We start from the raw sequence: 24,462 nt of genomic DNA, 5'->3' as shown, positions 1-24,462 counted from the left end.
TTAGTATTTATGTTTTACTTGGGTTTTTGTTTTTAATTTTAATTTTCACACCCATTTCTGCCTTTTCTTTTATTGGCTCCTATTGACAATATCAGGACAATATCAGGAAGTGCTTTCTTTCTTTGGTATCTGTTAAACTAAAGAGCATGAATTAGAAAACTCAATCACATCATGAGAAAACTCAACCACAGAATGGAAAAACTCAACCACAGCATGAGATGAGTTATGTTCTCTCCAGAAATATTAGCATCCTTCACATGTGTCCGTTTTTAATCATAATAATGACAAAAAGTCCACTCTTTTGGGACTTACCTCATGAGGTCACACATCTGTATGTAAGAAACAGAATTTACTCCTAGGCTGCATTAAGAGAGTGATAGAATCAAGATCCTGTGAAGCAGTGGTGGGTTTCAAAAATTTTTAGAATCTCTTCTGTAGGTGTGTCCTGCTTTGTGGGAGTGGCTTGCCGGCCATGTGACTGGGTGGGAGTGGCTTGCTGGCCATGTGACCAAGTGGGAGTGGCTTGCTAGTCATGTGACTGGGTGGGCGTGACCAACTTGTAAAATGTGGTGAAACTCACTTAATAACGCTTTTGCTTAGCAACCAAAATGTTGGCTCATAAACTCTGGCATTTGAAGCACGCAAGTCTTAAAGCTGTCAAGTTACAAGACCCTTGCACCCCTAACCCTTTAGAAAAAAAGTTCCCAAGAGGTGTTCAAACTTGACAACTTTAAGACTTCAACTCCCAGAATTCCTCCTCCAGTCATGTTGGCTCAGGAACGCTGGCATTAAAGTGTGCAAGTGTGCAAGTCTTAAACTGTCAAGTTACAAGACCCTTGCACCCCTAACCCTTTAGAAAAAAACCTCAGGGATGTTCAAACATGACAGCTTTAAGACTTTAAGGTTTAGATAGGACTCTTAGAGGCGGATGGAGTGATTGGTGAGCCAGCCATTCAGTGAGTGGTGGGCGGAGCAAGCGTGGTGCGGATGGGCAGGGGGCGGGAGCTGGAACTGGTTCTAAACGGCATGGTAGATTTTTGGAATCTCTTCTATAGAAGAGGTTAGAACTGGTAGGAATCCACTGCTGCTGTGAAGTGTTAGTAATACTTTATAATGCCCTGGTAAGAACACACTTGGAATATTGCATCCAGTTTGGTTGCCACAATATAAAAATATGTTGAGACTCTAGAAAGAGTGCAGAGAAGAGCAACAAAGGTTAGGCTAAAACATACAAAGAATGGCTGCAGGAATTGGGTATGTCTAGTTTAGTGAAAAAAGAGACCTGGGGTGACATGACAGCAGTGTTCCAATATGTCAGGGTCAACCTATTCTCCAAAGCACCTGAAAGCAGGACAAGAAACAATGGAAAGAAATAATTCTGTTTTGGTTGCAATGATATAAATAAGATGTTGAGAGTCTAGAAGGAGTGAAAAGAAAAATGAAAAAGATGATTAGGGGACTGAAGGATAAAATATATGAAGAAGACTTCCAGGAATTGGGTATGTCTAGTTTAATGAAAGGAAGCATAAGGGGATGATGTGATAGCAGAGTTCCAATATCTAATGGGCTGTCCAAAGCACCTGAAAGCAGAATAGGAAGCAATAGATGGAGATTAAACAAGGAGAGAACCAACCTAGAAGTAAGGAGAAATTTCCTGACAATTACAACAATTAATCAATGAAACAACTTGCTTCAGAAGTTGTGGGTGCTCCATCACTGGATGTTTTTAAGAAGGGATTGCATAACCTTTGGTCTGAAGTGATACAGGGTTTCCTGCTTGAGCAGGGGGTTGGGCTAGAAGACCTCCAAGGTGCCTTGCAACTCTGTTATTGTGTTATAAACACACATTTTGTCACTCGCTCCCACTTGTCCCTAAGTAAGTTCAAGATGAAGGATCATGTCTATTTCACGAATGTCCAGAAAGGAAAGCCAAGGCTAGATTAATGACTAGCATTGAAGGAGGTCTAAGGACACTGGTGATGTTGTCTCGGTCTTGGCCATTCTGAAAGAGTTCCATCAGAAAAAGTTGAGCCAAACCCATCAGCCTCCTTCCTTGATTTGTAGTAAGAGTTGCATCAGTAATCCTCCAGCTGATTCCAGCACATGGATCCACACAGACCTGAAGATTTCACAAAGGCCATACTACTCCTTGTAATTATTAACATGACTGTGTTTTCTTCATTGCCTTCATTGCCAAGGGATTCTTTTCCCCTCTGGAAATGGGCCTTGAAATAAACAACAGGGGCAACATATACTGTAGCAATATATTTACCAGTAGTAAAGTTAGTGCATAAATACATCTCATGCCACTGGGAAGCTGGACTAAGCTTCACAGCCAACAGTTGTTGTGTTAATGTATTGGCTCTAGTTCTATCACTGGAAAATCCTTGCTGGACTTTATGTGGCTTAGAAAACCCATTGAAATTCGATCCTGCTTCAAAAGACTTTGTGCATCTCCTAAGGTGATACAATCACCATCAGATCAGGCATGGTCTGGTTCCTTCTGCTTCTCATGCTGCTCTTCCTGTTGCCACAAGCTACCTGCAGGATACTCAGTGCCAAATGCCTCTTGACTATGGGGAGGGACGCAGTAGAGCCGTTCAATCATTACAAGCCAGGACTCCATCTCATTAGTGGACTCTTCTCTGCAACCAATCTTGCTAAGATCCAGCCATTTAGTTTCAACGTGAGTCCCTCTACAAAATTTTACGGGTAAGTCATCCCATCGATGATGGAGCTAAACCACCACCTGTGCTTTTTCTCTGAGATTGGCACATGACTATTTTATGCATAAATCAAGTTGGTATTGTGTGAAGTTACTTTTCTTTTTAAAACTCAATTATGAGCCACAGTGGTGCAGTGGTTAGAATGCAGTATTACAGGCTACTTCTGCTGATTGCCGGCTGCCTGCAATTTGGCAGTTAAATCTTACCAGGCTCAAGGTTGACTCAGCTATCCTTTCAAGGTCAGTAAAATGAGGACCCAGATTGTTGGGGCCAATATGCTGGCTTTGTAAACCACTTAGAGAGGGCTGTGAAAGCACTGTGAAGCAGTATATACGTAAGTCTAAGGGCTATGTTAGTGCTATTTACTAAATAGTTGCTGAATTGAACTTTTTAGAAGACAGAGTCTCATTGCACACTGACTCTAAACTTTCCTATTTCTATATGTTTCCATTTTGTGAGTTTGCTCTTAAGTTACAGCACTGTTTCTTTGTGGTTCTTTGTTTTGTTGCTGTTCTCTGTCCACATCTTACACTGCTATGTTGCTTATACAACATTTTATTTAAGTACAATGACAATAAAGATTATACTTATACTTATCTTCTATCTTCTTTCCAGTTTTCGCTTTCCTCACTCAACTGATCTAGGAAAGACCATAAAACTTTGATAGCTCAGTGATTTCTGAGTTATATTTCTCCCCCACTTTTACCTAATCAAAATGGACAGAATTGCACAATGCACACAAGTCCTGATTGCTCAATTAACCCATTTTATGGGATTATCCAATACATTCAGTTGCAAGTTAATGTAACAGGCCTGCTGCATACCAAACACTCACCAACACAAACAAGAGGTAGGGTTCACCGTACCAAAGCTTTGCACGTTGTCTGAATGCCACTTGAGGTCTTTCAGTCATCAAATTAAGCCTCTTGTAGGAACTAGCCAAATAAATACCAAGATGGGCCAAAGCTAATTGGCAAAACCCTGAGAGGGAGCTCAAAAGCTAATATAATCCTTGGTTGTATAAACAGAGGCATAGAATCAAAATCACATTAAGTATTAGTACTGCTTTATAAAGCCTTGGTAAGACCACGCATGGAGTGCGTTGCAATTTTGGTCACCACATTACAAAAAAGATATTGAGACTTTGGGGAAAGTGCAGAGACAAGCAACTAAGATGATTAAAGGCCTGGAGACCAAATATATGAAGAATCGTTGCAGGATTTGGGTTTGGTTAATCTAGAGAAAAGAAGGGCTAGGGGGTCACATGATAGCAGTATTCCAGTATTTGAGAGGTTGCCACAAAGAGGAGGGGGTCAATATATTTTCCAAAGCACCAGAAGGCAGGACAAGAAACAATGGATGGAAACCAATAAAGGAGAGAAGCAGCCTGGAACTAAGGAGAAACTTCCTAACAGTGAGGATAATTAACCAGTGGAACAGCTTCCCTTCGGAAGTTGTGGGTAGAGGTTTTTAAGAAGAGATTGGATAGTCACTTGTCTGAAGTGGTACAGGGTCTCCTGCTTGAGCAGGGGGTTGGACTAGAGGTCCCTTCCAGCTCTATTTTGATTAATTGACTGATTTATTTTATTAGATTTGAGCACCACTCAACTCCAAAACAGCTCTCGGCAGCTCACAATATCAACACAGACAAAACTAATAAAAAGCAGAATGCGAAATAGATAAACAGGATTGATGGAATAGATAAGCAAGATGGAACATCCAATCACTTCATAGAATTCATGAGACAAATATGCAAAAATGAATCCCACAATGGACACTGAGTACATGAGTATTCTCAGGAGATTCAGACCAAGGGAGCAAGGTGGAAATGCAAAGAAACATAGAAAGAGATCATACCCTTTCATTTGAGGGTATACAGGAGCTAATAATTCAGTACAATTCTTCACATAGCTTCCTTCTTTAAGTAGCCTTTCTTGTGATCTGTTACATATACAGACAATTCCACACAATCTATTCATACATTCAGTGATAAATTCCTAAGGAGTGACTGGACTGTTAGAAAGCCATTTCATAAGACCTAGAAAGGTAGAGAGATGCCTTATCAGTACCAGGAACATTTTGGGGGCTAAGATGCAGTCTTTGATTTGCAAATTGTCCCAGTTGTTTCAGTTCCAATAGAATAACAGAGTTGGGGGGGAAATCTTTGAAGTCTTCTAGTCCAACCCTCTGCCCAGGCAGGAAGCCCTACACTATTTCAGACAAATGGTTGTCCAATCTATTCTTTAAAACTTTCAGAGTTTTTAAACAGGTTAACAGAGTTGGAAGGTCATCTAGTCCAACCCCCACCCAAACAGGAGTTCCTATACCATTTCTGACCGATGGCAGTCCAGTCTCTTGAAAGCTCCCAGTGATGAAGCTTCCACAACCTCTGAAGGCAACTTCTGTTCCATTGGTTGATTGTTCTCACTGTCAGAAAATTTCTCTTTATTTCCAGGTTGAATCTCCCCTTGATCAGTTTCTATCCACTATTCCTTGTCTGGCCTTCAGGTGCTTTGGATTTTAAGTTGACTCCCTCTTCTTTGTGGCAGCCCCTGAGATATTGGAACCCTGCTATTATGTCATCACTAATCCTTCTCTTCTTTAAACTAGACATACTCATTTCCAGCAATTGTTCTTTGTATGCTTTAGCCTCCAGTCCCTTAATCATGTTTGTTGCTCTTCTCTGCACTCTTTCTAGAGTCTTAGAGTCTACAATTCTATTTTAATTCAGTGATGCAGAAATGTGGAATTAATCAGAGATCCTTAATTCAGGAACATTACTTTTCCTCAATGCAGAATGATGACAAAATGTGCATATATTTTCAGGGAAGGAGATGTGATGTACTGGAAAATTCTGTCCTTCCTTTTTGCCATTCAGGAGATCAACAAAGATCCCCAGCTCTTACCCAACATCACTCTGGGATACAATCTCCAAGACAACTTTAGAAACAGACGAATGACTTTGGATGGTCTCTTGGACCTGCTGTCAACTGGAGAGGCCAATGTTCCCAACTACAGTTGTGGAAGGAAGAAAGACATGCTGGTTCTCCTGGAAGAGGCTGATTCTGACATATCCATCCACATTGCTGCTTTATTGGGCATATACAAAATAGCACAGGTATGTGAGTGGAAGGATAGTTTACTGTTTTCCTCATATGAGACTTTTACTCAGAAATGTCCACAAATGTTGGGTATTTATGGATTCAGATTTCTAAAGTCAAAACATATACATATAATATCAGAGTTGGAAGGGAACTTGGTGGTCCTCTCTAGTCGAACTACCTGCTAGAGCAGGAAATCCTATACCATTTCAGATCAATGGTTGTCCAATCACTTTTTGAAAGCCTCCAGTGATGGCGCACCCACAACTTCTGAAGTCAAATTGTTCTACTGGTGGAATGTTCTCACTGTTAGGTTGCTTGAACCTTAGTTCTCAATTACTTTTCTCCTTAATTAGTTTCCATCAGTTGTTTGATTTCAGTCCGTTGTTTGATGTTGATTGATTAATTACATGCTTTTAATTGTTTTTTTAAAATCCTGATGACCACACATCTAGATTTTCTCAATGGCAATCCATTCCTAACCTAATCTTTTAGGTCCAACAATGCACTCATTGATGCTGCATCTGAGACCATCCACCTTGCTGCTAGTCATTGTCTTCTTCTATTTCTTTTTATCTATCTTTCCCAGCATTAGAGCCCTAAAGAAACTGGAGGGAAGAGATGTAATGTCTAAGGGGAGTGAGCTGAGAATCAGGGTTCATCAAGAGCAATCAAGTTGCCTTCAGAAGTTGTGCGTGCTCCATCACTGGAGGCTTTCAAAAAGAGACTGGACAACATTTATTTGAAATGGTATAAGGTCTCCTGCTCACTTCTCATAAGAGGAGGTGTCCAGTGCAAGATATCAGGAAGCGAAGCTATGTTTATTCCATGCTAGTTCTCTATAAGAATCTGAACTACTAATAGTCAAGGCAAACTGGCGGTAGATAAGAATTCGATTGAATTCAAGGAGGGCTGAATTTATTATAGATCGTTTGTGGGCATGAAGTAACTTGAGACTGGTTACATGCTTGACTCCTTCCTTGGGCTCAGCCTGGTCATCTCCTACAAGAGAGTTGGATTTCCTCTCAATTTTAGCCCTCATAATGTCTATCGATGAGATGCTTTATAAAAAGCCTGTAGTGATGGAGCACCCACAACTTCTTTTTTCTTGTTTCAAGGTTTTTATTTTCTACTACAAATTTTCACATATTATATAAACAAAGCATTGTCTGGATCCTTTCTTTTACATGCTCTCATTTACATAATCCATTTTATATCATAATTCTGTTTCCATTTTCAGCCAAATTATTCTCTTCCATTATTTTTCCTAATGTTTTCATAATTTTTCGTTATTTTTATACTTATTTTTCTTATTAGATAAACAATATCTTCAATTGCCCCTTCAAAGTTATACCAAATTATCATTTCATGTTTCCTCTGTTGATCTATTTTACTATAAACAACATATATCCTCTAATTAAATTTTAACATAGAGAGCATTTCTTTCATTTTTTTCCACAATTAACAATATACTATAATTTCTTTATTTCTTAATTAGTTACATAATATTAACAATCTTACTACTATTTCCTTTAGTCTACTAATGTAACTCTTTTTTCCTTTCTTCCTCTTTTAACCATTTTCTCTTGGTCTCTCAAGAATTCCACGTCTAATCATTTTTCTTCTTCTCCCCCTTTCTCCTAACTTCTTCTTTTTCTTTTTCCTGTTTTTATGGTTATTGTAACTTTTCTTCAGAGTATTTAATTTTATTATTCTGGTAATTTTCTCCAGTTTCCCTGTGCTCCTCTCTTCTTTGCTGTTTGGTGGTTTCTTTTGGGGGATCTTCCCCCTTGTCTGCTTTTCCTTTGTTACTGAAATGGTATAGGGTTTCCTGCCTAGGCAGGGGGTTGGACTAGAAGACCTCCAAGGTCCCTTCCAACTCTGCTATTGTATTGTATTGTATTATATTGTATTGTACTATAAATCCCAGTGAAATCATCTATCTGCATTTTATTTTCAATCCTTCTTTCTTCCATATTGTCTTCCTGTTCCTCATTTGTGCCCTCTGTCAGCATTCCAAGTATCATGTAGAATTAAATCAGAGTCCAAGGCAAAACGATCCTTAAAGTTCCAGTTTAATAAAGCAGACATCTTAGCACATCTGCGTTAATCCCAATTCTGGAAATTACATCAGAATTCCACCCAAGTTCATGTTCTTGTCCCCACACCCACAATCCATCACATGGTCCAATCTTCTTCTTCCACGCTGGCATCCACACCCAGCTGCTTCCGGTCAGGTGTAAAAGTGCGGAGACAAACTATGACCTTGGTCTTCTAGGAAAGAATGTTAATAATACATTCCACAATGTATTCTACTCCTGTCTGTTCCCCCCTTCCATCAACTATACTAATGAAACAGCATAATGAAATAAGAGAAAGTGTGGCAGGGCAAAATTCTAAAAGGAATATAATTGCAGGCCTGACACCCTCTTTTACCGCCTCTTCTCCTATTTCTTGCTCTGTATGCTCCCTCTGGTTTTCTTTTTTTTTACCAATTAATATTTCACACACTTTTCAGCATCCCAAATAATTAATTCATCATACATCCTAATCTCCATAATACAAATTTAACTATTTTAACAGATTTTTAAATTTTGGGGTTATACCACATTTAATTACAAATTTAGGGTCTTCTAAGTTCTATTGCTCAATTTTAGCATTAGTCCAGTCCAAGGTGGTGGTTTTTTCACTTCCACAGCTATAAACAATTGCAGCCAAATAATGTTACAAAAACAGATATTCCTTAAAGATTCTCACAGTTTCAAAGTATATTTTCCTCTAGCCAAGGTCACACTTCATAGCTGCACTCTTGCTTGCTTGCTTTCACTAGCTGATGTAGTACTTTCTTCTTGCCAATATATGGCTCTTTCCAATCCACAATACAATCCAACAGCTGATTGTCAATAGCTGTCAAAAGCGCTTTAAATCCACAAAAAATATAATAAAATAAGGAGAAAAGGAACATCTCCCTGGGCTCTTCCTTTTTATGAGTTAATTTCTTCACTTCCAAACTGCAGAAGACAAAAATCCTCTTAGTGTTTTAACCTCCGCTACCTCCTTTTTCTTCAATAAAATTCCCCAAAAGCCAGTTAGCCGCTGATTCAGCTCTGGGATCCTTTTTAAGATCGAAATCAGATTTTCTTTTTACCTGTGAGTTGACTAATCACTCACCTGGTTTCAACAGTCCGTTCCAACACCACTCCTGCACAGATAGCTTACTCTGGATGCTCCAGCTTTGCAGCAGTCATTTAGTTATGGGCGCTGCCCTCAGCTGCCAGTTTGAAGAGCTTTTCTCTGACCTACTGAGGAACTGCTGGTTCCTCTTGGTCATCCAAGATGTCTCTTCTTCTTCCCCATCCCTCCAGTCTGAAGACCTCCCGACAACAGTTTGTCCAGCTGGATTTTCATATGGCTCACCAGAGCCTGCTATTTTTCCAACTGGTCTTTCCGCAACGCTTCCGGTTTCTCATGAGCACCCACAACTTCTGAAGGCAAGTCGTTCCACTGGTTTATTATTCTCACTGTCAAGAAATTTTTCCTTAGTTTTGGGTTGCTTCTCTCCTTGATTAGATTCCACACATTGCTTCTTGTCTTGCCTTCTGGTGTTGTACTGTCCCATTGTGTCCATCAAGCTAGTCTGGAGTCATCCAGTCATTATCTGAGCTCTAATGCTACTTTTTCAGTACTATATCATTAGGCGTCGTTCTTCTGTTTTCTATTTCAGATCAGCTACACTTTTACTTCACCATCCATGAATGATAAAACTCAGTTTCCTTTTTTCTCCCGGACCGTCCCCAAAGAAGGTGCCCAATACTTGGGTATTATTAAATTGCTCCAATACTTTCGGTGGACGTTCACGGGACTCTTGGCTGCAGACACTGATAATGGAGAACATTTCATTAGGACTTTCCCTGCTGTGCTGGCACAGAATGGCATTTGTGTTGTTTTTGCACAACCCACCTTACTGAATGGCAAGAATTTCGACTATCTGATTTCTGTTTTCCACAAATGGAGGCAAATCAACGTGTTTGTTTACTATGCAGAGTTTACATCTTTCCTAACTGGAATATTTATTACCGATTATATATTTAAGCTCTTGAGAAAACGTGTTCTAGGGAAAGTCTGGATCACAACAGCTTTATGGGACCTCACTATGGAGATAATATATAGTGATTTCCCTTTCCTATATACCCACAGTATTTTTTCTTTCCTTATCCAGACAAAGAAAAGGACCAGATATGATGGTTTTAAATATTTCTACCATCTTATGGAGCAGTTCACACATAAACATTTTCACTGTTCATATGCAAAGTCTACCTTGTCTGTGAAAGGCCGGACAAGGTGTTCAGAGAAAGAGAACTTGGAGATTCTGCCTCAGGAGAAGATTGAGAGGATCTTCTCACTAGACAATTCCTTAACTTACAATGCCATCTGGACAGTGGCCCGTGCCTTACATGAGGCCTATTCCTCTCAATCCCTCAGGACAATAATGGCGAGAAAAGATAGGCTAGAAATTCAAAAGCTTCAGCCGTGGCAGGTATTCCCTTTCCCATCTCATAAAAAAGGGTGAAATAAATGGGTTGAACCCAGGGGTGAAATCCACTTACCTTTGCTACTGATTTGGTAGCAATGGAAGCATGCACACGCGTGTATTCCCACATGCACAGGACCTTCCGTGCATGCGCAGAATCTTCCGTACATGCGCAGAATCTTCCATATATGCGCAGAGTGTCAAAATGACATCCGGGTGGGTGGGCGGAGCCTGCTACCAAGTGTACCTGCAAAGATAAACCAACAGCAAGGGGGGAATCTGCTGTGCCATGTGATTTAGAATAGCTGGAAAGCAGGAACTCCTGCTTTCTAGCTAATATAAATTGCACAGCATAGCAGATCGTCAGTAGCACTTTTTTTTACTAGCGGTTCAAGTGAACCGCTGGCATCTTTACTAGCAGTTCAGGCAAACGGGTCTGAACCGATAGCATTTCACCCCTGGTTGAACCTGACAGGTTTGGCCCCAAGATGGTTTTTCCAAAAGGCAATTGGACTTTCATGGGGAGGGGGTTTCCTTGGAAAATATTTTGCTTCTCATCCAAGAAAGTTCTTCAGTTCTGAAGGAGTTTTTTGGATGAGAAGCTAAACATTTTCCAAGGAAAAAATTGAGGAAGTCCGATTTCTCAAACCACCTTTGGGACAACCATGACCTGGAGGACTGAGGATTCTTCATAGACAGGTTTAGCAATTCCAAAATCCATTATTTATATTTCTCTCCAAACAGTACATGCATTGCTACAATTACATTTCATGAATGTAATTGGGGTCCCATACCATTATAGCTCTTCTTTTTCTGTGCATGGAGATTTTCTTTACTCAATTTCAAGATATTTGAGGAAGGAATTTATATACTCTTCTCGTTGTATTTCCTACTTTACCATTATCTTTCATTGCATCATTTGAATGGGGCCCAAAATCTGTCAGAATCAATAAACTGGCCATGAAATTTTACTCTGCTAGTCATTGCCAACTATAGCAATAACAATAGCATGTAGACTTACTGTATATAGCATTTCACAGTGCTTTTACAGCCCTCTCTAGCTGGTTTACAAAGTCAGCATCTTGCCCCCAATAATCTGGGTCCTCATTTTACCCACCTTGGCAGGACGGAAGTACGAGTCAACCTTGAACCTGGTGAGATTCAAACTACCAAATTGCAGACAGCCAGCAGCCAGCAGACGTAGCCTGCAGTACTGCATTCTAACCACTGTGCCACAGTGCAGAAGGGAGCAGTTCTGCAGTCATGTGTCTGGCATGACATCATGGAGCACTGTTACCTTCCCAGTGAAGTGGTACCTATTTAGCTATTCATATTTGAATGCTTTCGAACTGCTAGGTTGGCAGGAGCTGGGGCGAGGACAGCAGCTCATCCTGTCACCTGGTGACCAGGTTTTGAACCTGAGCTGTGAATTTCCAGTCAATAAGCCCTGCCCCTTAACCAAGGCACTGCCCTATAGATTGATTATATATATCCCAAATTCTGAAAGCAAACACATTCAGAATGAAATCATTCCTTTGTACATAAAGTGATTTATAGACACCATTAGAGATGCAGGTGTGGTATTTCATAACTGAGATAACAACATTGATAATGTATCTTCTACCTTGTTTAAAGTGACCAGATTTTCAGATTGGTAAAGAGGGACACTTTGACCAGTGGGGGGGGGGGGGTGATTAAAAATTTTATATGGAGCAACAAAAATTTTCATACAACGCAAAAATAGTATTGTAATATTTTTTTTATTTCAACATAACTACAATTTACAAATATAAATTGTAACTGTTGCCAAACATCAAAATTTTGATCACGTGACCATGAGAATGCTGCAATGGTCGCTAAGTGTGAAAATGGTCACTAAGTGTGAAAATGGTCATCAGTCACTTTTTTCAATGCCATTGTAACTTTGGTCACTATACCACCTTTCTCGCCACAGTTCTTAAGTGAATAACTGCAGCTGATAAGTTAGTAACATAAGTAAATCTGGTTTCCCCATTTGACTTTGTCAAAAGGTGATTATATGACTCCAGGACACTGAAACCATCATAAATACGAATCTATTGCCAAACATCAAAATTTTGATTGCGTGACCATGAGGAAGCTGCAACGGTTGCTAAGTGTGAAAATGGTCGCTAAGTGTGAAAAATGGTCATCAGTCACTTTTTTCAATGCCATTGTAACTTTGGTCACTAAGCCCATTATACCACCTTTCTTGCCACAGTTCTTAAGTGAATAACTGCAGCTGGTATTTTGTATTTTGGATAGAATCTTTTTTTAAATAGCCTAAGACAATTTTAAAAAAAGAATCTACGCAGAATAAATTGAAGTAAAACATTTCAAATTATTCTTTCTATGCACAATATATTTCAAAGTATTGTGCATAGAATTTTTAAACATGGTTTCACTTCAATTTATTTTGGATAGAACCTTTTTTTAAATAGTCTAAGACAATTTAAAAAAAGAATCCACACAGAATTTTAAAAAATCTTATGCACAATAAATAAAATATTATTTTAAAATACATTTAAAAAATAAAAGAAAAAAACCCAGCTCATTTACCAGCAGGCACAAGTGAGCATTCCTAGCTCTTCTGGCTGGAGAACTCTGGGAGTTGAAGTCCACAAGTCTTAAAGTTGCCAAGTTTGGGAACCACTGATGTAGATGTTAATACAAAGAACTGAGCAAATTGAAATGGTGAAATTAGTCAGGGAAATATTTTTCAAAGAAACTTTGCCACCATTTTTTCTACACGAGCAGACCTCCAACCTCCATCCCCCTCCCCTCCGGAAAATCCAGGAAGTAACACTCGCAACCTCTCTAGCCAAGTGTTTCCTGCAGCTCTATGGTACTTGGTCATTTTTTCTTATAAAATGAGGTAAAAGGGGTGCAGGGGGGTCCGTTTTGTTGCTTTAACGTTTTAATATCTTCAATGAAAGTACTGAGACAGAGAGAGAGAGGTTAGACAGGGTGTCTTTTGTCTTGCCCCGGTTAGGATTTCTTAAGCAAATCCACTGGGCTTTCAACATGAAGCCAGAAAATCGGGACTTTTTAAAAACGGCCTGGGACACGGGACAAATTGTTATAAATCATGATTGTCCCGCTGAAATCGGGACATCTGGTCACCTTAACCTTGTTCCATCTCCTCTCTGCAGCTCCACCCTTTCCTGAAGAACCCCCAGATCTACAATAACACCATGGACGGAATGTATGCGGATGGAAATGGAAATTTGATGGCTGACTTTAACATCGTGAGCTGGTTGTGGTTTCCTAATAGGTCAGCCACCAGAGTGAAATTTGGAAATCTAGCAAGAAATAAATCTGCAAGCGTCAAATTCAGCATTAACAAGGAAGCCATTGTGTGGTCCAAATGGAACAATCAGGTAAAAAAATAACAGAATAACAGAGTTGGAAGAGACCTCGGAGATCTTTAGTACAACAGCTTGCTCAAGCAGGAGAGCATAGGCTATACCAGCGGTGGGTTTCAAATTTTTTTAGAACCTCTTCTGTAGTTGTGGCCTGCTTTGTGAGAGTGGCTTGCCGGCCATGTGACTGGGTGGGCATGGCCAACTTGTAAAATGTAGTGAAACTCACTTAACAATCTCTTGCTTAGCAACCAAAATGTTGGCTCAGAAACTCTGGCATTGAAGTGTGCAAGTCTTAAAGCTGTCAAGTTACAAGACCCTTGCACCCCTAACCCTTTAGAAAAAAAACCCAGGGATGTTCAAACTTGACAGCTTTAAGACTTGAGGACTTCAACTCCCAAAATTCCTCCTCCAGTCATGTGGGCTCAAGAACTCTGGCATTTGAAGCACGCAAGTCTTAAAACTGTCAAGTTACAAGACCCTTGCACTCCTAACCCTTTAGAAAAAAAACCCCAGGGGTGTTCAAACTTGACAGCTTTAAGACTTGTGGACTTCAACTCCCAGAATTCCTCCTCTTGCTCTTCATCTTGATGATGTGCGGACAGGCGGGGGGAGGGAGCTGGAACCGGTTCTAAACGGCACTGTAGATTTGTGGAACCTCTTCTATGGAGCCCCTCAAAAATTAGAACACTGCTATCATGTCACCCCTTATGCTTCTTTTCACTGGACTAGGCAAACAGAATTCCTGAAACTGTTCTTCATATGTTTTAGTCTTCAGCCTCCTGATCATCTTTGATATTCTTCTCTGCATTCTTTACAGAGTCTCAACATCTTTTTTTAATATAATGTTAGAAGACTGCTATCATATCACCCCTACTCTTTCTGATCTGTGTATACGCTTCTCCTGAAGACAATTAGATATTCTGGGATTCCGTTTTTAAAAACAGATTCCACAGCTTGTTTTGATTGACACAATCGAAAGGCTTTTTTTATAATTGATGGAGCACATACTGTTAGATCGGGTAATGGAAAGGCACACAAGGCTAAAAGGCAACAACAGCTCTTTATTAAGTACAACAAGTAAGAACAATCCAGCGAAGGATTGTTTTATAGGGAGTTGTCAGACCCTTCGACCAATGAGATTAACCTCTGTTCCCGCCGGAACCGATGACCTTGGTGGAAACCATTATAGTTGAAGCAAGTATCTAACACATACTGTCTTCTTCTTACTAGTCTTTGGCTTCCTCAATTATGTAGCATGCATCAGCAATAATTGAAGTACATTAATATTCCTTTCATTCAGCATCAACAATGGGCAAGAAGTTTTTTTAGACTCTAAGGAGAAAATTTTATGTCCCAAAGACACAGGGAGAAATGAAATAAGAATAAAAGGAAATGGAGGGAAGATTTAAGAGAAGTAAAACTGCATTTGTTCATTTGGATGCATATAGATTCAATAATACAATAATACAATAGCTGAGTTGGAAGGGACCTTGGAGGTCTTCTAGTCCAACCCCCTGCCTAAGCAGGAAACCCTATACTATTTCAGACAAATGACAATAAGTTAAAGCTGTGGTCAGAGATTTGATAGAACGGATGCTGGAGAATTCCACTATTTCCATTTCTTTTCAGAATAGTCATGATATAGTTGTTCCAGATTAGCTCTGGCAATATTCCAGAAGTCAGTCCTCCAAATGGGAAGCAGTTGGCAAGCATAGGCCACCCCCAAAATAGGTCTACTTTGTCCAGAATACCATGACTGGAGTATCACAAATGCTTTCCAAGTTCAAGAATGACTTTCAAGAAAATTATTGGGCCAACCTTGGAATGGTCAGCATAATATTCTAACGAGAAATGAATCTTCCAGAGTTTTCTAGAATATTCTATTTCTGGAATGCTTGATTTTGCTCAACCTAGCAAGCACTCCGATTTATATACCACCCCATAGTGCTTTACAGCACACTCTGAGCAATTTACAATATCAGCATATTGCTCCCCAAAATCTAGATCCTCATTTTATCAATCTTCGAAGGATGGACGTCTGAGTCAACCTCAAGTCCCCCAGGATCGAACTCCTGACTGTGTAGCAGAGTTAGCCTATAATACTGCATTCTAACCACTGCTCCACCATGGCTGGTTGGTATTTTCAGGGGTGGGCAGCTGTGGGTTCACAGAGGTTTGGGAGAACTTCTAGCTAAGATTATGTGCAGTTCGGAGAATTCCCAAATCCCACTTCTGGCTGGCCCTGCCCACCCTTCCCCTCCCCTCCCCTCCCCGCATGAGGCCCGTTTTGGATGCAGATAAGTGCCAGGTGCATACAGAGGCTCAGGGAGAATGAAAAACAGGCCTACTAGAAGTTCAGGAAGACTGGAAACAGGCTCATTTCCAGACTCCAGAGGGCCTCCAGAGCCAGAGGAGGCCACCCCCAAAATAGGTCTACTTTGTCCAGAATACCACGACTGGAGTATCACAAATGCTTTCCAAGTTCAAGAATTACTTTCAAGAAAATTATTGGGCCAACCCTGGAATGGTCAGCATAATATTCTAAGGAGAAATGAATCTTCCAGAGTTTTCTAGAATATTCTATTTCTGGAATGCTTGATTTTGCTCAACCTAGCAAGCACTCCGATTTATATACCACCCCATAGTGCTTTACAGCACACTCTGAGCAATTTACAATATCAGCATATTGCTCCCCAAAATCTAGGTCCTCATTTTATCAATCTTCGAAGGATGGACGTCTGAGTCAACCTCAAGCCCCCCCAGGATCGAACTCCTGACTGTGTAGTAGAGTTAGCCTATAATACTGCATTCTAACCACTGCTCCACCATGGCTGGTTGGTATTTTCAGGGGTGGGCAGCTGTGGGTTCACAGAGGTTTGGGAGAACTTCTAGCTAAGATTATTTGCAGTTCGGAGAATTCCTAAATCCCACTTCTGGCTGGCCCTGCCCACCCTTCTCCTCCCCTCCAAGGAGTCCCCATGAGGCTCGTTTTGGATGCAGATAAGTGCCAGGTGCATACAGAGGCTCAGGGAGAATGAAAAACGGGCCTACTAGAAGTTCAGGAAGACTGGAAACAGGCTCATTTCCAGACTCTAGAGGGCCTCCAGAGCCAGAGGAGGCCGTTTGTGCCCTCCTGGAGGCTTGAGGTAAGCCTCTGGAGCCCGGGGAGGGCAAAAGCAACACACACACACACACACACACACACACACACACACACACACGGTGCAGGAGACTGACTGAGCCATGCCCATCATGGCCACGTCCACCCAGCAACTGGGCAGAAAACCCTTGCTAAAAAAATTTGAAGCCCACCCCTGCCTATTTTGTCAATCCCCTTCCAACTCTACATCTCATTTCATAAGTGATCAGTTGTGCAGATGGTTCTAAATGACAATTCTCTTCATTTTCAGCCCTGGCCATACTCTCGGTGTGTGGAGGCTTGTCAACCCGGATACTTCAAGGTGGTCCAGGAGGGAAAACCAAGTTGCTGTTATGACTGCATCCCCTGTGCAGAAGGGAGCATCTCCACTCAAGAAGGTGGGTGACTTAAGAGTCAAGGTAGACTTTGGGAAAGGAGCAAAAGTTCCTAGAGATCTTTTCTATGAAGCTTTTTTTTCATTGAGATATTTTTCCTCTCTTTTCTCCCTCTTCCTATATTAAACTTAATAATAACCTTTATTGTCATTGTACATATATACAATGAAATTGATTTAGCCTCTACTGGTGCAATCCATAACAAAAATACAAGACAACAGGAAGAAAATGGTCCTTAAACTAGCACCGTATTTTTCGGAGTATAAGATGCACCTTTTTCCCCCTAAAAGAGCTTGGAAATGTTGGTGCATTTTATGCACTGAATACAGCCATTTTTTGCCCCCCGAAGCCCTGCCCCACATCCCATTTTTGTGAAAAATGAAGGCTTTTTTGCCTTCCCTCCGCCCCCAGAAGCACTCTGAAAGTTTCAGCAGGGCATTTTGCCTTGCCCCAAATCTTGAACTCGTGGTGCATCTTACACATTGGTGCGTCTTATAGTCTGAAAAATATGGTAATTAGGGGGAAACAAGTCATATGTTTCCATGTATGCATGGAGTGATTGTAGTTGTATTTAGGAATCTGACAGCCCATGGATAAAAGTTGTTTTTAAACCTGTTTATCTGACTAGCTATACTTCTGTGTCTTCTGCCTGAGGGTAATAGTGAGAAAAGACACTGAACAGGATGTGAACCATCCCTAAGTATCTTCCTTACTCTGCTGAAACAATGAGAATTGGCAATGTCATCCAGTGGTGTTAGGGGAAAACCAATGGTTTCTTGTACCGAATTAATCACTCTCTGTAGTACCTTCCTGCCACAGCTGTTGAACCAACATACCTGTTGTAGTCTGCCAGGGCAGCACAGCTGGCAGCAAATTCAGACAGTGAGGAGGTTGGGGAGGAACATGGGTCAGTCCTGGAGTCTGGGGAAGGCTCTGATGAGGGCTCTGTGTCAGAGGCAGAGAGAGGGCCAGAGCTGTATGCCAGTTATCAGCTGCCTTCAGAGTCAGACATCAGTGAGGCATACGAACAGCTGGATCCTGGTCCCAGAGTGCACATGCACAGAGTTGCCAGATGAAGGGAACAACTAAAGAGCAGGGGTCAACTTGAGAGTAAAGCCAGACAATAAATGGCCCCTCCCAGAGGAAATAAAAGAAGAGCGAAAGGGGAGTGGAGTTTGCAGGAGACAATTTGTTCGCTAATTTCTTAGTGACTCTCCAAGACTCCTTTCCAAGTTCTGCAAATATTGACCTGTCAGCTCTCCAAGCCAGATAAGATTTGTGACCATAAATCTTCCTTTGAAAGACTTTGCTGTTGTGAATGAGCAGAATTCACTGTAAATTAATAAAAGTGTTTTTTGCCGGGATAAGAAGTTTGTTTAATGCTCTTGGAAAGCCTTGGTCAGAACAGTACCATACTGTTACACAGTATGTCAGGATACTTTCTATCATAAACTGATAGAAAGAGGTCATCAGCCATTGTTCCACCTGATTTTTTCCACAGAAAATGAACTCTCTGTAATCACCAGGGATATGTTGTTTTTCCAGGTGAGGTCTTGTCTAATGAGAACTCCCAAGAATTTAAAAGAGGAAAACCTCTCCATATAGCCCCACTTGATATACAGTGGGGAAGGCTCCTTTCTGTGCTTCTGGAAATCCAGCACCATCTCCTTTGTCTTGCTAGGGTTTAAATGTAGGTTGTTTTTTGAACACCATGTGGATAGCATCTAACTTCTCACCTTGTGTTCCCAACATTCCTTCAGAGAAGGAACAAGGCAGGAAAAGCCTCCAGAAAACAAGATTTCTTGGAAACAAAGCATGTCTTGCTTCAAACTCTGCCCGTTCTTCACCCAGCTACCCTTTCTCTCTTTATCAGCTTTGGCAACTTACTTGTGCAGGCAAGCACATACACCAATATGCACTCATAACTCCTCCTCTCCTCCTCTCCCATGCAAACCGACACACAAAGTGTTAGGTTTGAGTTTTCTGTGTTCAAAATATGACTCCTGTACTATAAATTATAATTCCCACTATATTCATGTATGGAAGATGTTACATTTGTCCTTTGCAGATGCAGACCACTGCAGCAGATGTCCAGAAGATCAACATCAGAACAAGAACCGAGATCAATGTATCCCCAAAATCATCACCTTCTTGTCATATCAGGAGAATTTGGGGGTCATCCTTACCTCCTTTGCCCTCTTCCTAATCTTGATCTCAAGTTTTGTTTTGGGAATCTTCAGTAAGTACCGAGAAACTCCCATTATCAAAGCCAACAACCAGGATCTCTCCTATGTTCTCCTGGTCTCCCTACTGCTTTCTTTCTGCACTTCCTTCCTTTTCATTGGTCGGCCAAGGAGAGCCACTTGCCTTCTTCGACAAACAGTCTTCAGCATCATTTTCTCAGTTGCTGTCTCTTCTGTCTTGGCCAAAACAATCATGGTGGTGCTGGCCTTCCTAGCCACAAAGCCAGGGAACAGAGTGAGGAGATGGTTAGGGAAAAGTTTGGCCAATTCCCTCCTCCTTTCCTGTTCTAGCATCCAGGTCATCCTTTCTTCCATCTGGTTAGGAGTATTTCCCCCGTTCCCTGATTCCGACATGCATTCACAGCCTGGGGAGATCATTCTGCAGTGCAATGAAGGCTCCACTGTTATGTTTTACATTGCTCTCACCTACATGGGCTTCCTGGCCACCATTTGTTTCATGGTGGCTTTCCTAGCTAGGAACCTCCCAGGGGCCTTCAACGAAGCCAAGTTGATCACTTTCAGCATGCTGGTCTTCTGCAGCGTCTGGATATCCTTTGTACCCACCTACTTGAGCACCAAGGGAAAGTATATGGTGGCCGTGCAGGTCTTCTCCATCTTGGCTTCCAGTGCTGGACTGCTGGGATGTATCTTCCTCCCCAAGTGCTACATTATTTTACTAAGAACAGATCTAAATACAAAAGAGAAGCTAATATTGAAAAATGAAATGGGAAACTGATTTTCTTAACAGTATAATTCCCATGAGAGTTTTAGTTCATTAATTATTTTTCAGTCTGTTTCTCTGGCTGCTTTTCTAGGTGATTACATATATATAAAGGAATCCTTTACCGAAAAGCTGAACAATTACTATAGTATAACTTTATAATGTCTTGGTAAGATCACACTTGGAATAATGCATCCGGTTTCAGTTGCCATGATATAAATAAGATGTTGAGACTCTAGAAATGCAGAGAAGAGCAACAAATATGATTAGGGGATTGGAGGCTAAAACATACAAAGAACTGTTTCAAGGATTGGGTATGTTTAGTTAAATGAAAAGAAGAACTAAGGAATGACATGATAGCAGCATTCCAATATTTATGGGGTTACCACAAAGAAGAGGGACTCAAGCTATTCTCCAAAGCATCTGATGGCAGGACAAGAAATAATGAATGGAAACTAAACAAAGAGAGAAGCAACTTAGAACTATGAAGAAATGTCCTGATTGTGAGAACAATTAATCAGTGGAACAGCTTGCCTCCAGACGTTTTCAGCAAAAAAAACCTTGTGAATTCAAGTCCCACATTAGCCATGAAAGCCAGCTGCATGACCTTGGGCCAATCACACTCTCTCAGCCCACCTCATCTCACTGGATGGTTGTTGTGATGAAAACAGGAGAAAGGTGTGTTGGATAGGTGTGCCACGTTGAGTTATTTGTAAAAATAACAAAGGTGGCTTATAAATAAGTGAATAAACACACAAGCTTGATTAGCTGGTATTGCAAAATCATTCATCTATATGCATCTTACCAAGCATTAACAATTTTCCTTATCATAATGAGACACCTGGCATTTCCTTAGTTGTCAATTTTGATTGTGAGAAACACTTGAGAAATAAAAGGGTTTTTCCTCCTTACTGCACTTCACACACACATGCACAATTTTTTGGCATTTGTTAGCAAGAGCCACTAGGGGGCTCCCTCTTCCAACCTCAGAAGTCCTGGCAGCATGGTAGCTTCAGACTCTTGAAATTTTCCCAGAGCTTGTTGCAAAGGGGGAATATTGTGGGTTGGCCCCTTGGAGAGGGACAGGGATGGGATTCAGCCAGTTCGGACTGGTTTGGGTGAACCGGATGCTAATTTTACATATGGCTCGTCGAACTGGTAGTTGCAAGGACTAGCTGGCCATGCCCACCCCTCCCCTGCCAGGAGTTTCCACAGGTGCTCATTTTGGATGCATGGCCCATGCAGAGGCTCTGGGAGGGCATAAAACTGGCTTCCTGGAAGTTCCAGAAGTCTGGAAAGGGCCTCTGGAGCCCGGGGAGGCTATTTTCGCCTTACCAGAGGCTCAAGTAAAGCCTCTGAAGCCTGAGGAAGGCGAAAACACCCTCACATACACACTGTGGTGCAGGAGATTGAGTAGGCCACACCCAGCCAGCAACCAGGCAGAGAATCAGTTGCTAAAATTTTTGAATGCACCACTGGACAGGGGGCCAGGAGCAGGAAGTGTGAGTCCGCATCCAGAGTTTGGCCTATCTCATTCAGCTTCAGTTTTGGGTCCTGGAAATCAAAGTCCACCCACGGAAGAATCTTGAAAGAAAGGAGATCTGGTTAGGAGTTGAACCTCAAGTTCTTCTTCCAATGTGAGCAACAAGTGACCAAGAAAAAAAATTGGGACTTTTGGCTCAGAAGGAAGAAAATAAGAAAAGAGTATGAAAATCAGAAAGCTGTTGTGCAGCTGTTGTCTCAATGTGTGTTTGACTGAAGCAGTATTTCCACACTTTGGCATGAAGCATGGCTGGAGGGGGAATCTGGGAGTTGAAATCCACCCATCTTCAAGTTGACAAGGTTGAGAAACACTGGACTGCTAGCTCAGTTCTAAATTTCAACCAGTTCCCAAATTGTGTGCCAGCACTTTTAACTCAAGATGCTCTTGAGTTAAGACACTCTTAACTGTCCAAGATGCCTGTCATGAGTAGACCAGACTAGGAAATCAACTCTGTAGCAAAGTTAAAACTACTTTTATTAAGAGACTTGCAAATCTGATTCGCCTCCACTATTTCCTGACAGTGGAACAACTTGCCTCCAGAAGTTGTGCGTGCTCCATCACTGGAGGCTTTTAAAATTTAAGGGACTGGACAGCCATCTGTCTGAAATGGTATAAGCAGGGGTTTGGACTAGAAGACCTCCAAGGTCCCTTTCAACTCTGTTATTCTATGTTTCAAATGCAGCAAAATAATATTTGAAGTGTTGGCAGGGCATATCTGAGAACAATACAACTTAGAGATTTCTCCCATGCTCCAAAAGAGGAGAATAAATCTTTAAATAAAAGGTGGGGGCACAGAAACAGCTTTTTTCTAATATTATCCCTAATAAATGCAGAATCAAAAGACTGTCTTATACTCCATAAGAGCACCCCATTAACCATTCCATTTTGAAGTTGAAGCTAGGAAATATTTAATATTTCAATATTTAAAAGGTCTGAGTTGAGAAATATTTAATACATTTAAGTGTATTGACATTACACTACACTACACAGTACAAAAGAATTTCTCCTATAGTAAAACAGCTCCAAGCCTAATGGAACATGCTCGAAGTTTGCAGAGAGAGAAGGTTCCTGGCATATTTCCTATTTCTTCCTCAAGAATTTCTTTTGCCATCTGGTTGAAAGAAGGAAGGAGATCCTTCTGGACTCAAAGGGACTTTTAGTTTTCCTTACTTTTCCTGCTCCAGCTGCGTTGCCAGACGTACTCGTGCCTCAAACTTAACACACTGAGGTGGAGCTTGTAAGCAAAAGCTTTATTCTGCAGAAAAAGTGACGCACAAAGATCTCTCAAAGCCAGTTTATCCCACCAACGCCTACCAGTGGGTTTTACAGAGCATTTCCCACAGTTTACAAGTCAGAGTCAGAAGGTATTTCCTCAACTCCCTTTACAGTAATTCCTGCCTGTTTTACACTAACATTTTAGCCATAGTATACATAATACAAACATGACACGGAGGCTCAGTGGCTAAAACGCTGAGCTTGTCAATCAGAAAGGTTGGCAGTTCGAATCCCTAGCGCAGCGTAATGCAGTGAGCTCCGGTTACTTGTCTCAGCTTCTACCAACCTAGCAGTTCGAAAGCATGTAAAAATGCAAGTAGACAAATAGGAACCACCTTTGGTGGGAAGGTAACAATGTTCCGTGTGCCTTCGCTGTGTAATCATGCTAGCCATATAACCACGGAGACATCTTCGGACAGTGCTGGTTCTTCGGCTTTGAAACGGAGATGAACACCGCCCTCTAGAGTCGTTAACGACTAATACATCTGTGTGAGGGGAACCTTTACATTTATATTTACCGTACATAATACAAAGCCCAGCCAAGTTATTTAAAGCTATCCTAACATGTACAGAGTAACCTCAACACTTTCATAAATGTTGCTTCAGCAGTACTTTTCCGTGATACTTCCTATTTTTCTAATAGCATACTTCTTCTTTTTAGAGGTGTACAGGTGAAAATCTTTCCTATTTGTATCTTTTGTCTTGTTCCTTAGTATATTTGGGGTTCTGGTTTAGCAAGCTGAAGCATTTCCACCTTTATTCTAAGTTTAACCTGTTAATTGAATCTCCAAGGATCCTTCTATTTAGATCAGAAATGGTGAACCTTGGGCCTTTTATACTTATAGGCTTCAACTTCCAGAATTCCTGAGCCAGCATATCTGAGATGTGTAAGCTAAGCCTTTAGCTACAGTACAAGTTAGGGCATTAACAGAAAACAAACACAATCAATATCGTATCTCAGACTAGAAATCAGTTGAACCCAACAAATTTTAGACGGTGCAGAAACAACACCAATCGTCCAGTGTTTATTTTTGACAAAAAAAAACTTGAGTCTTGTATTGGTTCAATGGTTCATTCTTTTGCGTCTCTTTCTCCCAGTGAAGTGCTCTGAAGATCCTTTTTCTCTTTGTTCTGGCGCAGGGGTGGCTTGCTGCCGGTGTTACTGCTGGTTTGCAACCTGCGTGCAACCTGCGTGCCATGTTCAATGTAAATTGTTCTGCGCGCATACACCAAAAAGTTTATAGTAAACTACGCACACACAGTCACTAAAATCCAAAATGGCAGCAGCCAAGCAGCAGTGAGGGAACTGGTTCAGGCAGGCCTCGGTCGCTGCCGGTTCTGTGACCCCGGCCTGAATTCCACTACCTGTTCGGCTGAACCGGGCCGAACCAGCAGTAACCTCTCT

General features: G+C 41.2%; 1 protein-coding gene across 1 annotated transcript; it reads left to right on the top strand.

Annotated features, from left to right (window-relative positions):
• Positions 1-2,488: 2,488 nt before the first annotated feature.
• LOC116502562 (vomeronasal type-2 receptor 26-like) lies at positions 2,489-20,254 on the top strand. The gene is made up of 6 exons (XM_032208438.1): positions 2,489-2,686; positions 5,605-5,844; positions 9,552-10,364; positions 13,529-13,756; positions 17,152-17,278; positions 19,344-20,254. Exons 1-6 carry the CDS (start codon positions 2,489-2,491, stop codon positions 20,252-20,254), a joined length of 2,517 nt encoding a protein of 838 aa, XP_032064329.1.
• The last annotated feature ends 4,208 nt before the right edge of the window (positions 20,255-24,462 follow it).

Source organism: Thamnophis elegans, chromosome 2, assembly GCF_009769535.1.
Source record: "Thamnophis elegans isolate rThaEle1 chromosome 2, rThaEle1.pri, whole genome shotgun sequence".
Taxonomy (NCBI): Eukaryota; Metazoa; Chordata; class Lepidosauria; order Squamata; family Colubridae; genus Thamnophis; species Thamnophis elegans.
This window is presented reverse-complemented; position numbering and strand designations above follow the sequence as displayed.